Source organism: Protomyctophum parallelum (assembly GCF_964188405.1).
Source record: "Protomyctophum parallelum genome assembly, chromosome: 5".
Lineage (NCBI taxonomy): Eukaryota > Metazoa > Chordata > Actinopteri > Myctophiformes > Myctophidae > Protomyctophum > Protomyctophum parallelum.
The window spans coordinates 2,792,584-2,808,169 of NC_139702.1; the positions used below are offsets into that span (position 1 = coordinate 2,792,584).

Consider the following 15,586-nt stretch of genomic DNA (forward strand, 5'->3'; position numbering starts at 1 on the left):
ATTGAATGGATCCCCATTAGCTGACGCCGTGGCGACAGCTAATCTTCCTGGGGTCCATATAAAAAAAATACATACAAAAAATACATACGGTAATTACAAATACATTAAACAAAGTTAAATACATGAAAATACAGAATTACAATTTATTCTATAAAATTAAATGCAACATAATGAGAATAACATTATGGTCATGTGGTCAGCTGTAGCAAGTGTTCCTTTAAAGCATATTTTGAAAGATAATTTATGTTGTGTTATGTTAATGTGAGGTGGTAACATGTTCCAATAAAATGATATTGATCGATACATAACTGTTTGTTTAAGGAGGTTCGTTTTTGGAGCAGGGAGTGATAAATGACCGAGGCTTGCAATTCTGGTGTTATGATTATGTCTGTCACTTGATTTTAATAACTGTTTGAAAAAGTAATCTGGTGTCTGATTAGAAATTGTGTTTCGTACAAACATGAGGACACATATAGCTAGATTATTTATTATGTATGTGTCAGAGGTGCCCAGTGCCCACCAGCCACAGACTCATAAATCTAAATCACTGCTTCAATATTGCAGTACAATAAAATAAACTAAATTTCAAACAGTCTGCCTTTTTCCCCAAGCCTTAATTACATAACAAATCTGCTAAAACGAAAATAGCTTTACTGAAGCACAATTCAAGTTTTTCATAATCATCTAACAAATAGTTGACATTTTACAAAATAATAAATGTCTTAATTCACGCATACATATGCGGTCAACTTCCGTACCCGGCCTAGCCTAGACCGGATCTGCAAGCTCACAACCCAAATGGACCCTATAGTCTAGTATGAATCGGGCATTTAAAATAGCAGATGTACAAGCTCACAGCGCGTCGCAGTAGCGACGCGTTGTGAGCTTGTACATCTGCTATTTTCCACGAACACCGGGCTTAATTTGACGCCCTGCATGACGTTGTGCGTCCAACGGTTTCCTGCCTGCCTGTATCTGGTGATGCTGCAGCCACAGGGACGCTAAACAGCAAACACCGTTAAGTCACGTTTCATCATCACATCACAACGACACGCCGCCGAGCCTTATCTAACAGTTTAATGTTTAACCCGGCGCGCTAGTGTGTCGTTTTAGTCATATTATTATTCGTCGCGGCTGAAAAAGAAAAATGACGGCCTCCTCCTCCTCGTTGCTGTAAAAATGTTATTATTTCCAGTCATGCTGTAAAAAAGGTTAACGGAGGCAACAAGAACAGCCGTCATTTAAACGCTGGTTTACTGCGGTGGTGGACGGAGTATTATTACATCACTGACGACACGGTGCTTTTTGGTCTTTTTTTAATATATATATATATATATATATATATATTGTTTTTGAACAGTATAGTGCTACAGTAAGGTTTCCCAGCGACACACAGCATCCATATAACACCGGTAAGTAGCCTACAGCTTACAGTAGCCTATACATATACAGACACGCACAGGCTGGGGCTGACAGACTGGGATTATGGTCCAGAGACTTCTAACCACAGACTGCCTGGGTGGACTGTTAGCTTACAATGCTAGCAGCTATACTAGCATCGATCTGCCTCATTTTATGTTCCATTTAAACAGTGGCCACGGATGATATGGTCCATTGGAACATGAAACATTGTGCCACACGATGTTGTGTGTATTAATGATATCAACCTGCTGTAAAATGTCAGTCTGTTCAGAATGATATGGTGGCATTGGTGGATGATGATGTTACGCACCATCGTTACACACAATTATTATTAGGCCTACTATTATTATCATCATTAAGGTTGGGATGTTTTGAGCTCAATTATGCATAGGCTAAAAGAAGGCCATCAATTTGGCCTATACATCACCATAACCTGTGTTTACAAGCATCAGGAGTCAGGACTATTTATTATAGGCTGCAATTATTGGTTATTCTAGCACTTTTTCGATTAATCAAATATAAATAAATACATATGATCTAGATTCTACAAGGTCACAGCATTTTCGTCTTGTAAATTGTCTATTTTTGGAATATATATTTTTTTATATTAATTTGTTATATTCGGTTAAATCGAAGAGTATGACTAACTATATCTGCTTCACCCATATAGTCAGGACATAAGAACACTGTTTTCTGGCTGATAGTATAATGGTCTCCCTGTGGATTAAGAGGGTTTATTTCTTTTCAGAACCATGGAAAATAAATTACCCTTCATTAACTGCTGAAAGGATGGGGAGATAATTCATCCTATCGTGATTGTATCCTTAATTTGAGGACAACCAGGCTGCAGGCAGCCTAAAATAGACTCACACGAGCAGCTCTGATGGGGCACAATTACAGCAGAGATGTTTGACTTCACAGCCCCAGTTACTGGTTCATATCTCAGGGGGTCATGAGTCTCTTGTGTAGGCACAGATTCTTTTTTGTGGCCTGGTTACAAGTAGTAGATTCTTCATTATTACCCCCATGTGGCCAGGTGGTGTAACTGTGTGTAATGTTCATATAATGGGTGCACACACACTGTAAACATTTACAGGACAATAGTTCTTAATCATATATCTCTTCTCTACCCCTTCATCCTCCCTATCATTATCTGCCCTCGCTCCATCCTCACCCCTCCTCGCCTTCCCCTCTTCCTGCTCCTCCTCTCCTGCTGCCTCTGTCATGGCCTTATTGTTCCCACCTCCCCCTTCCTCTTGTCCACCATTCTCTCGTTGGCACCCTCCCCATCTGGTTTCTTCTTTCCTTCTGCCGCCCCCTCTCTCATCTCATGTTCTGTCACTTCCTCCCTCCCCCTCTCCTTTTTTCACTGACCCCTCTCCCCTCAAACATTTCCCTCGTTCTCCCCTCCTCTCTGCTCTCTCCCTTCTCCTCTCTCCTTATTCCCCCCATCCCTCCTTCATCCCTTCTCTTCACTCTTCCCTATTTTTCCTTCTTTTCTCCCCCTATAACTCCTTCATTCTCTCCCTCCCCTCCTCTTTCTACCCCTACATCTCTCTCTCCCTCTCACCCCTTCCCCTCTCTCACCTTCTTTTCTGCCCCTCTATCCCTCTGTCATCCCCTCCCTCTCTCCCCCTCCCCTCCTCTCTCTGCCCCTGCCCCTCTCTCTCTCTCTCTCTCTCTCTCCTCTCGTCCCCCTGCCTCCCCTCCTTCTAACCCCTGTACCTCTTATTCCACCTTCCCACCCCCGTCTCCAGGGGATGGACAATGCCCATACCAAGACGGTGGAGGAGGTCCTGGGGTTCTTCGGCGTCAACGAGACCACGGGCCTCAGCATCGAGCATCTGAGGAAGAGCAGAGAGCGATGGGGCCCCAACGGTACGTGAAGATGATGATGCGTTTCCAAACTATTCATTTCTTTTTAACCACATGAATTCCTAGCATTCCTATTCTGCAGGCGACTATTTGCTCAAAATAGCCGGTTCACAGTCTCACAGGCTATTTTGGGGCGTAGATATTTTAGTGCAGAGTGCAAAAAGTCTAGTATAGTATAGAGGTCGGTTACTACTAAGTATACAGTATCTGTAGGGTTTTGGTAAAAGGAAACGGACCAGGAAAGGGGTCATGCGATCACAAACGGGGTTTGAAACACGCTGTGCGCTGCTGTGACCCTGTGAGGTCAACACAATTGTTTTTCTTTGAGTGTGTGTTTTGGAGATGCATGAATACGTTGCTGTTTTTTCTCAGAACATCCAATAATCACACAGCTCAGTCAACAGTATATCCTTAACACTTTAACTGCCTAGCATCAGTTGGGACCAGTACATAGACCAGCTATTTGTGGCTTCAGAGCCCTTTTCAAGGTGAAACAGTGACTCCATCTTGTTGTGCAGATAGCATAGCATCTAACCGAAACATTCACGGGAGGATCGCCAACCACATGAGGCATGAATTCAGCGTTAGAAGATTTTTCCTCCGGTCCACTAAAATGGAGGGGGAACACTTTTGATGACGGACCAACTGGAAGTGTTCTCAAAAGTTGCACAATAGATGCTCCTAGACTGTAGTCTGTAGTGTATAGCTAGCCGATATCAAACAATTAAAAGGCTTAAAAGTCGGATCATCTCTGTCCTGGTTTCTGGTTAATTATCTTTACCTGATGTTGTTGTAAAGTAAAGTGAAGTGGCCACTGAAGTAGATAGCCTCTTGATGACGACAAAACAAATCAATTTAAATACCCTCATGGAGCACGCTATCTCTGCACGTCCTTTAACCCATTTAGGCCTAAGGCCCATTCTAAAAACGCCTTCTAAAGCCTGACCTAAGTTTTCTGAAAAACTTCAAATATTTATATAGCAGCATCAATTTTTTGTAATTTTTGAATACTGTACATACTGTACAGAAACCACAAATGGGTTCCCGGCCTGAGGGGGTAAAACACCAAAAGGGTTGGTGAAGTATTACAGATTGAATAATTAATATAATATGAATTACATGAGATTTCATGGTCTTTCTTTCAGTCATAGTTAACCTGCAGGGACAGAGAACATACAAGCACATACAACGTACAGTATATAGAGAATATGGAATTGTGGTGACACATGAACACTTGAGGCCCTTATCCGGTATTTTCCATCCATTGCTCATACTTGAGCATCAACTTAAAGGACCACTTTTCAACATCTCTTCATATAATTGGTCCTCACTAATAATGTTCATGATGAAATGCCACAATTCTTTTCTACTCGGTCTCATCGGAGTTGGGCAGTTCAGAAACCTGTCCACCAGTGACATTATCGTTAAGCAGATTATTTTTTAAACGAGGTTTACAAGATATTTATTATCGTGAGAACGATGGCTTCCGTTTTCGCATTGCAACTTTTCAGGAATAGAAAGCTTGCAGTTTCTATTAGCTTGGATTCGCCATCGATGATGTCAAGAGAGGTTGAAAAGTGTCTTGTGCACACAAACACAAACATGGATAAACAATATCATAGGATACTCGTGTTTAGTAAAATTGTATTGATCACATTATGCCATAACTAATTGGCCTTTATTTAAGATTAATTATTATTCAGACAATAATATGATTAACTGGGTATAATAAATGGATCTCTCAACCAACAAACCATCAAAATGGCCCTTTTCACATGGGCTTCCTACGTGACCACTCAGTCACAGTAATATTTGAAACATAATTTCTTCCTGGGCTTATTATGGGAGAGTCCCCTTTTTAGATGGGTGGTGTGGTCATTGGTTACCCACGTGGGAGGCATGAGGTTGGATTCAGGTGGTCACACATTCATTTGGTACAGTCCTCCATAGCCTCTAGCCGAGACAAGCCCAACAGCCAGCTAGGGCTTCTCAAGGGGACATTAATGTATGTATTTGGGACGAAAATCAATATTCTGTGGGATGCAGACAAGGCGAAGAGGCTCAAACCCGTGGGCATGAAACCACTGTACGAGTTGTTAAATATCATATTTACAGAAGGCGTAATAAAAGTTACCACCGGCAGTAGTGATCATCCTCCTCGGATAGCACATAATTGCAAACATGCTGCTAAACGCAGCAGAACAAGATGGAGAGCAGACATGCTATATTGCACCCAACTGTATCGGGGAAATAGCCGAATCCGCTACAAGCTTTGGAGGAGAAACTTGCTGTCTACTTTCCATAAACATTGCTTTGAGCTCTACAGAGTAGTTAATGTTATGATTCAATTATGATTAGGATTGTGATATTAAGAATAAGATATTAATGCTAAACGGAACGAGCATTTCAATTAATACACACTTTTAAAAGGGAGCCATTGTTCCGTTTTAATCGTTCACCTTTGGCATCCGAAAACAACTCATAATATTCCCAAATGTTATGTTTTCCTTTCCTTTGACACTAAAGCCATGCTGGCATTCATTTCACATAGTTCCACTCCCATGCGGTGACCTGTAAAATACTTATTTAATCCAATAATTGTCCTTTATTAACCTCTCAATAACGGTTCATTAGGTTCAACTCGTCTCAATTAAATGTCTCCTTGCCTGCACCTACACCTTCACGGCAAGAAAGCGCCTAGAGCCGGCGTCTCTTCCGGGTTTTTAACCAGCTGGTGGATGGAAATGACGCTCACGCACGGCTTCAACTTGTAGCGCCGGCAAAGCGCGCAATCATCATTTCCATCCTCAACCTGCTGTTTAAAAACCCGGAAGAGGTGCCTGCTCTTGCTCTAGGCATTTTCTGATGCGAGGATGTGCTTGCGCCCCTTCTCTGCAAGCCACAGGGTCCAACTCTTGTCTCAAAATGCCTTCCGCTCTTCCTATTTGCTAGTCTGCCAACACTCGTGCATGGTAATGCTTTACCGTATATGATTGATACCCACACCCTCTTCTATTCCTGCCACCCGCAGGCCATGAGATCTTGAATCAGCGATTTTTAATGGCCACGATTCACTACATGAAAGCAGAAAAGATTGAACTGCCTCTATGCAGATATTCGGGGGAACCGTTTGAGCAAAATGTCTCTGTTTGCTATGATCGCTGAATGAATTTAGGCAACCTGTTGCCAAATTGTAGTTGAAATTGTAGTTGTAATTGTAGTTACTTAAAATATTACGTATATGTTTTTCAAACGCAATACAGAGATGTGCATTATAATATATAATATATATTTATTTTATATCATTGCATTGAACTATTCACTGAATTGGTTGGGGTCTAATAGAAAATTCAATATTATTGTTCAGACCTGTGTCAGTTAATTGTATCAGGTAGCAGTACAGTACCAGGACATTGTATATTAATATTAATAATTAAAATATTAATTTCTTCATAAAACATAAGGTTTCTGTTCTTGTCTGTCTCACAAAGATGTCTCTCCATCATCCCTCAAATCCATACTGCCAATTTTCAACATAATGACCCCAGTGTCTAATAGATATGAATAATGTAATTATTGTGTGACCTTTGTTTATTCTTTTCTTTCCCAGAGTTACCAGCGGAAGAAGGTGAGTTTCTCTCTTATCTCTCATTTCTTCCTACTTATTGCACTACTGTTTCTTTCTGTGGCTGTTATTTATATATGTATATATTTGTATCCCCTTGTAGTGCTTTCTGTCTTTCTTTCTATGTTTCTTTTCCTTCTTTTTATTCTGTCCATCCTATGTGTTTACAGGGAAGTCACTTTGGTCTCTTTTTATTCTGTCCATCCTATGTGTTTACAGGGAAGTCACTTTGGTCGCTTGTCATGGAGCAGTTTGAGGATCTGTTGGTTCGCATCTTGCTGCTGGCGGCATGCATCTCCTTTGTAAGCGCACACACACACACACACACACACACACACACACACACACGTGCAGTCGTGCACACGCTGTCCACATGTACAGCCCACACACGGGTGTATATTTATCCTGTATGTTATATAGTACATTGAGATTCACACAAATGTCTGATATCTTCCTTCCTTAACATGTTTGCAGACCTTGGCATGGTTCGAAGAAGGAGAGGGCACCATCACAGCCTTTGTTGAACCCTTCGTCATTCTCCTCATCCTCATCGCCAATGCCATAGTAGGAGTATGGCAGGTCAGTGTGTGTTTGTGTGTGTGTGTTTACCAGGTATTTCTGTCCCAAGTGGGCATAGTACTAAGCCAAATGCCAAACGTATTTATGTATCCCATCCCAAAAGTTAAATTAGCCTATGAGATTTTGGGGGATAAACAATTACAGTACCTCAAGAACAGATATACAATTAGTGTAATATCACTTGTATGCCGATATCTCATTTGGCTGACTTTTAAACTCATGCTCAGTTAAAGTTTTGTTTGTAGTTCACATAAGGGAAAGGGCTAGAGCTAAGATTTGTAAGGTTTATGAAAAAATAAATACACACAATGTCACTATACCCTCAAAGGGCAGTGTGAGGAGTTGAAACTCCTTATCTGAAGAATGGAATGCTCTTGGAGGGCATAATATTCTCTTGAACTAGACCTTAGTGGCTCTTTAATTAACTTGACCCTTTCTGGGGGGGAACAGTAGCCGAAAATAGACTCTCAAAGCGTTGTGGTTGTCCAGAATCTGCTATTTTGGGCTAAAGTTCCCCCCAGGATATGGATGTTGGGGTTCAGCTGGTTAAATAATCGAAATCTTTTTTTATTTTTGCTAGCCAGCCACAGATGTCAATCACGGTGGAGGCAAATGTCTTTTCTTCTTAACTCTCATTAATATTCCATCAGGACTGAGAGATTTTTTTATATTATTTCTATAATTAGTAATATTAACTTATCGTAAGAGATTCAGGTTGGGGTCAGTTACAATTACCAGAAAAAACGCTAACAAACTGCTTGGGGCAATTCAACTAATCGATTGAAATCTGAACCGTGAAAACCCTTTTGTTGCTGTGAAGTCATCTCGTCCATTATTACAAAGTCATTAAGAATGATCGTTCCCTCATTAGCTAATGGATTGCAGCTTGTCGTCCCATTTGGATTGGTTCATTTGAAAATGAGTCAGCCCGTGTGCGTGTGTGTCTGTCTGGCAGGAGCGTAATGCGGAGAACGCCATCGAGGCCCTGAAGGAGTATGAGCCAGAGATGGGCAAGGTCTACCGGCAGGACAAGAAGAGTGTCCAGAGAGTCCGGGCCCGAGACATTGTCCCTGGGGACATTGTGGAAGTGGCAGGTAATGAAAGACTTGGATGCTTAATTTATCCCATTGACCTTCAAAATTATGTGTGCTAGACCTTACCCGTTTTGAACACCAAATTATGTACAGTGAGGGTAATGTAGCGGATTTACAGTATGTTTTTTCACCCTTTGGATGAAAATGGAATTGCTTTGAAGAGCAAAAAGTGTCAAAATGGCGGAAAGTCTATCCTGACGCAAATGGGCGTCAGGATGGGCCTATATGGGGAGTTGCGTCATGACCTAAGGAATCCAGGGAAACCCATGACCTAAGGAAACCCATGACCTAAGGAAACCCATGACCTAAGGAATCCAGGGAAACCCATGACCTAAGGAATCCAGGGAAACCCATGACCTAAGGAAACCCATGACCTAAGGAATCCAGGGAAACCCATGACCTAAGGAAACCCATGACCTAAGGAATCCAGGGAAACCCATGACCTAAGGAATCCAGGGAAACCCATGACCTAAGGAAACCCATGACCTAAGGAAACCCATGACCTAAGGAAACCCATGACCTAAGGAATCCAGGGAAACCCATGACCTAAGGAAACCCATGACCTAAGGAAACCCATGACCTAAGGAATCCAGGGAAAGTGACATTATAAGGCAAAATGTAAAGTGTAAAGCGCTACCATGAGGCTGGCTGTTTTCATTATTTATTACACTAATTTTAATAATCATTATGAAACTCCCCTCCAAGTGTTGTAACTGTAGCTCTGATGGTTTCTGAGAGAAAATTACTTGATGTGAGCTTTTGCATTTTCCCATGTAAGTGGATGGGTAATTTTAATGCCCTAATAAATAAATTATTAATCAATAATTTGTTAAAGTGAAAAAAGGGCTTCGTTAAGAGTTTGACTGCGGAAAACGATTTACCGGACTTTTAATCAACCCCCCTTCACTGCCGAGATTGTTGTATTACCTTTAGAGCATACGCTGAATTATTTGGGCTTTTAATCCGCGAAAATCCAGCAAAAAAAGCTCCCCTGGTTTGTTATGATCCGAGTGTAGCATCCACCATCTTGGTGCACCCGGAAGACGCACACAAGACTGGTCTCAATGAGGCGTTGCGCCCCATTCGTTTACATTGGCCTCAATTTCCCAGAAGCCCTAGCAGCCCACAGCATGTGACGATTTCCGGTTTCCGATTCACAACAGATGCACCTACTCTCTTTCTCCGCGGCGAAGAAGAATTTTCTTTTTTTTGTTTACATTACGGCGGATTAAACACATAAAACAAAACTCGCGTATGTCCGATATGGCAGCGACATTAACCTGGAGTAATCCATTCAAAGCACGGAAACTGTTAAGACCTCCGTAATATTATAGTCAATGCCTGTGTGAAAAGTCGGAGCGATTGGTGCAGGCAGTGAGGATTGATTGAAACCTTTATTTCAGGGGCATCCAAATTTTTCAATGGCGCCCTGTATAGTGTATACAAACAAGAACATAATTTACAGCAATGATTTTACATACATGACATGATGGACACAGAGTACACAAGATATAATACACAAACACATACTGTACACACGGAAAACAAATATTACAAAAAGCAGGTGCATATGCCTTCCTCTAGTGTGAGGTCAGTTAACCCATTCTGACCTGAGATCAGATTCATACGAGGTTTCCGCCGGACACACGCTGTTCTGACGAACCCATTCTGACCTGAGATCAGATTCTAAAAAATGTCAGTCGCTCTTCGATTTTTCAAAAATAGCAGACCTACAAGCTCGTATCGCGCCACTCGGTGGCGCGATATGAGCTTGTAGATCTGCTATTTTTCAATAGCTGAAGCACGACATGATGCCGACACCAAAATGGGTGCCCGGTCAGAATGGGTTAAGAGTCTTTTAAAAATAGTAAATGAAACGAGGACATTCAACTTCAATTATGTCTTGACAATTATTCCATAAATGTGGAGCATACACCCTGAAGGCAGTGTCTCCCAATTTAGTAGTTTTTGGTACCTTCAGCAAAAGCTTATCTTGTGATCTGGTACCAATTAAACTGATGTATTGAGATCTAGCAGTTAACCCATTCTGAACGGGCACCCATTTTGGTGTTGGCATCATGTTATGCTTTAGCTATTGAAAAATAGCAGATCTACAAGCTCGTAGCGCGCCACCGAGTGGCGCGCTACGAGCTTGTAGGTCTGCTATTTTTGAAAAAAATCGAAGAACGACTGACATTTTTAGAATCTGATCTCAGGTCAGAATGGGTTCATCAGACCAGTGTGTGTCCCAGTGGAAACCTCGTATGAATCTGATCTCAGGTCAGAATGGGTTAATACAGAGGTAGTTTAGCAAGTCGTGCTTTAGGAGCTATCGCAGTGTTTCAGACAGACATTGAGTGAATTGTAGTATGATTTGACCACCGACCCCCATCTCAAAATGTTTTGTCCAGAGACACCCAGAAGCAAAGATTTTAAAGATGTTCACTTTCAAAGATATTATATATATATTCAAAGATTTTTTGAATATTCAATGCCTGGAGTCAGGGCGGCCGTACACCATTGTCGGGAGGGAAGAATCAGACCCCAAATTGGGCCACTTATCCTCTAGTCTTGGGCCAGCGGCAGCGCTACATATAGTCACCCTGGCCCAGATTGTCTGCTCGGGTTCATAAATAATCTGCAGATAATAATGGCTATTATACTGAACATTCCTAAAATAGGCTGATTGAGAGGAGCAATATGTGGCATAGTGCAGGGGTTCTCAACCCGTGGGTCGCAACCCCTCAGGGGGGGGGGGGGTCGCCAAATTATTTAGGGGGGTCCCCAAATAATTTTCAAAAATGCAACTGAATGGCCGGAAAATGTAAATGAAGAGTTTACATATAGTACACAGTATACATGCATACACCTTCCCTAATGATTATATCTGGTTTCAGTATTTTTTATGTATGGTGTATTGTCTCTATTATTAACCCATTCTGACCTGAGATCAGATTCTAAAAATGTCTATTACATCCTGACAGTTTCATTATTAACCCATTCTGACCTGAGATCAGATTCTAAAAGTGTCTTTGATTTTTCAAAAATAGCAGACCTACAAGCTCGTATCGTGCCACTCGGTGGCGCGATATGAGCTTGTAGATCTGCTATTTTTGAATAGCTAAAGCACAACATGATGCCAACACCAAAATGGGTGCCCGTTCAGAATGGGTTAAGGTCAATTTATATTGGAGGTCGGGAGGGGGCGGGTGGGGCGGGGGTCCCGAGACATTGCCAAAGCATTTCCGGGGGTCCCCGGCCAAAAGCGTTGAGAACCCCTGGCATAGTGCACTGACTGGACCACAGTAAAAAAAGACTGAAACCCAGACACTCATGACTGAAGCGGCCACATTATGTTTGTGTGTAAACACGCGTCACAGCCAGGTGACTCTGGAGATGGAGCTCTTGAGGCGAGTCAAACGGTCACAGTGGAACACAGTCGGTGCACTGGAGTGCCCTGCATAGACACAGCCGCTACTGGGAATGGAGATGTGAAGTTAATTTCAAACAAGAGCTGTATCCCTGCATTGCAGATACCTTGCAGCATTGTATGCATCCCTCTTCTCCGCAACACCGTCCTACATCCATGATGTGGAAGAAGGGAACAGAATATAAGATCATACAACACTTAAACAGCCACACATCTACATTATAAATCTATCTTTCTAGGTGATGTACTGTAGGTAGTCTTTTACTGTTCACTTGAATTGAATTCAAGTGAAAAGCAATGCAAATCTTATTGAAAATACTATCTCTGAAATCAGCATCTGTAGATGGCTGCAGTCGTCCTGTGTTAAATGTTTGGGGATGTCGTCACAAGCAACGTTAACCCATTCTGACCGGGCACCCATTTTGGTGTTAGCATCATGTTATGCTTTAGCTATTGAAAAATAGCAGATCTACAAGCTCATATCGCGCCACCGAGTGGCGCGATACGAGCTTGTAGGTCTGCTATTTTAGAAAAATCGAAGAGCGACTGACATTTCTAGAATCTGATCTCAGGTCAGAGTGGGTTAATCAGACCAGTGTGTGTCCAGTGGAAACCTCGTATGAATCTGAGCTGAATGTAATGCACCTCTGATGTCCTCTCCGCAGCAGGGCTCTGAGCTGCCGAGGTTGTTAGGAATCTAGAGCAGCGTTGTGTGTTTCCATCGGCCCGGTTGTTTAGACACCGTTGAAATAACATTGTCTTTGTTTAGTTCTCCCTGGCAGTAATCTGCATGTCGCCTCCTCTATCAGTTATCGTCATGGAAACCCAGTCAGTGGTGGGAAAAGTATCAATACTGCACTATAGAAATACTCTGTTAAAGTAAAAGGCCCGGAATTCAAAATGTACTTGAGTAAAAGTACAAAAGCGTCTATCAAAATGTACTTCAAGTAGCCTACCAAAAGTAGAAAATACTCATTATGCAGAATGCCTCATTTCAGTTTTCAAATGTATGAAAGTCTTTTGAAAATAGCAGATCTACAAGCTCACAATGCATTGTGATGCGGGGAGACATTATAGAAAGTAGGGAGATACCTATGACATCACAAGTAGCACCAAGAAGTTGGGCTCAGACCACTGTACATAAAAACCCAAATATGATGAGAAAGCCTAATTGTTCAAAATAGGGTATTTGTGGGGATACAAGACACATACTGTAGGTCAGGGGTACTCAACTGGCGGACCGCGGTCCGCGACCGGACCGCGGACCACCTCTTTGTGGACCACCCAAAAAATATATTTTTACTTTCTTTTTTCTTTTTCTTTTTTCTTTTTTAAGTTAATAATATAAATAACATCAGATGGTACATTTCTCATGTGAAATTGCTGCAAAGGCCCCCAAAATGTCCCCCAAGGGCCCCCAAAATTCTGGCGCGCGCGCAGTGTGGCCTGCCAGGGCGTATAACTCCCGGCCTGATTTGGAGTTCCACTCCGGGCCTGCACTCTGCACCCCATTATTGGTTGGGTGGAAGGCGATCTGATTTGTATAAGCTTGGCTTGACCATACTAAACGGGCATAGAGCCCCGCTCTCCGATGGACGCCGCGCATGGGACCGGACCTCGGTCTTATTCAAAAAAATATTTGTGGACCTTCATCATTTCTAGTTGAGGACCCCTGCTGTAGGTCATAGGGGATCAAAAAAGAACACAAAAATGGGAAAAGGTGATTTTCATGTTGTAGGACCTTTCATTTAATTTAAGGACCTGACATGTTTGACATTTCCTTTTTTACCCCCTGGTTACATGTAAGCTGTCTTTTAGAGTGTCTTTACTGTGACATTTGAATTGTTAGAATGAGTCAAAGTCAATGCAAGCAGCTATTCTTTTTTCGGTGTGGCCTGGCCTCTGTGTGCACTATGCATGTATATGTCCCCTCAAATGTTAACCTCTGTATGCACTATGCATGTATATGTCCCCTCAAATGTTAACCTCTGTATGCACTATGCATGTATATGTCCCCTCAAATGTTAACCTCTGTATGCACTATGCATGTATATGTCCCCTCAAATGTTAACCTCTGTATGCACTATGCATGTATATGTCCCCTCAAATGTTAACCTCTGTATGCACTATGCATGTATATGTCCCCTCAAATGTTAACCTCTGTATGCACTATGCATGTATATGTCCCCTCAAATGTTAACCTCTGTATGCACTATGCATGTATATGTCCCCTCAAATGTTAACCTCTGTATGCACTATGCATGTATATGTCCCCTCAAATGTTAACCTCTGTATGCACTATGCATGTATATGTCCCCTCAAATGTTAACCTCTGTATGCACTATGCATGTATATGTCCCCTCAAATGTTAACCTCTGTATGCACTATGCATGTATATGTCCCCTCAAATGTTAACCTCTGTATGCACTATGCATGTATATGTCCCCTCAAATGTTAACCTCTGTATGCACTATGCATGTATATGTCCCCTCAAATGTTAACCTCTGTATGCACTATGCATGTATATGTCCCCTCTAATGTTAACCTCTGTATGCACTATGCATGTATATGTCCCCTCAAATGTTAACCTCTGTATGCACTATGCATGTATATGTCCCCTCAAATGTTAACCTCTGTATGCACTATGCATGTATATGTCCCCTCAAATGTTAACCTCTGTATGCACTATGCATGTATATGTCCCCTCAAATGTTAACCTCTGTATGCACTATGCATGTATATGTCCCCTCAAATGTTAACCTCCAGTCACCATATTCTCCACCATGGAGGAAGCCTGGTATCCGTTCTAAACCCAGCTGTGTGATCCGCTTTAGGTGGTTCTGGTTGGTGGGTTCCGGTTGGCGTTGCATTGTTTTTGTTCCCCACATAATGCAAATCTTATTCTCGCTACTCGTACTATGAGTTGGAATAATTATTGTTTGGTATGTTCATCTTTTATTCTAAGAGAAACGAAACTTATACCAATTTGAAACCAGGGGAATGACACATGAACCGGATTTGAACCCACGGGGTTGTGTGTACAGTACATGGTGCGGAGGGGAGGTCCTCTGTTAACATTGGGCAACTGAAATGAGTAACACTGGAGTGAGAAGCACTTTTCTGTGTGAAACACCAGCGTGTGGAGGTCGGCTATTTCCACAGATCAACATCAGTCCAGCTGGGACGCCTCAACTCAGCCACTCTTACACAGAAACATGTTAATTCAATCTCCTGAGAGAGTGTACCCGTAAGGGTCTGATTCTATCACTCTCAGAGTTACATTTACACTCCAGATCTTACTGCGTTATAGTAACTTGGCACTACACACACACACACACACACACACACACACACACACACACACACACACCCTTGGCCTAGTAATGGAAAAAAAAGCTGAATCCTCCAGATACCCAATGCTATTTATATCCCCATATGGAAAGGAAATAGGGTTAGCTCTGATTCTCAGAGTTGAATGTGTCTTTCTGTCTCTGTGTATCTGCTCTCTGGCCAAATGTGTGTGCATTGTACTGTATGTGATTCATGCTCAATATGTGTGTG

General features: G+C 42.1%; 1 protein-coding gene across 1 annotated transcript in view; it reads left to right on the plus strand.

The window, feature by feature from the left end:
* The first annotated feature begins 989 nt into the window (after positions 1-989).
* Positions 990-15,586, plus strand: part of LOC310859290 (sarcoplasmic/endoplasmic reticulum calcium ATPase 2) — a 43,185-nt gene continuing 28,588 nt past the window's right edge. Inside the window, exons 1-6 of the mRNA XM_083765730.1 lie at positions 990-1,412; positions 3,180-3,300; positions 6,908-6,925; positions 7,142-7,224; positions 7,397-7,501; positions 8,457-8,595. Coding sequence (XP_083621856.1) covers positions 3,183-3,300; positions 6,908-6,925; positions 7,142-7,224; positions 7,397-7,501; positions 8,457-8,595 — 463 coding nt within the window. The 5' untranslated portion in view covers positions 990-1,412; positions 3,180-3,182. The remainder of the gene's footprint in view (positions 1,413-3,179; positions 3,301-6,907; positions 6,926-7,141; positions 7,225-7,396; positions 7,502-8,456; positions 8,596-15,586) is intronic.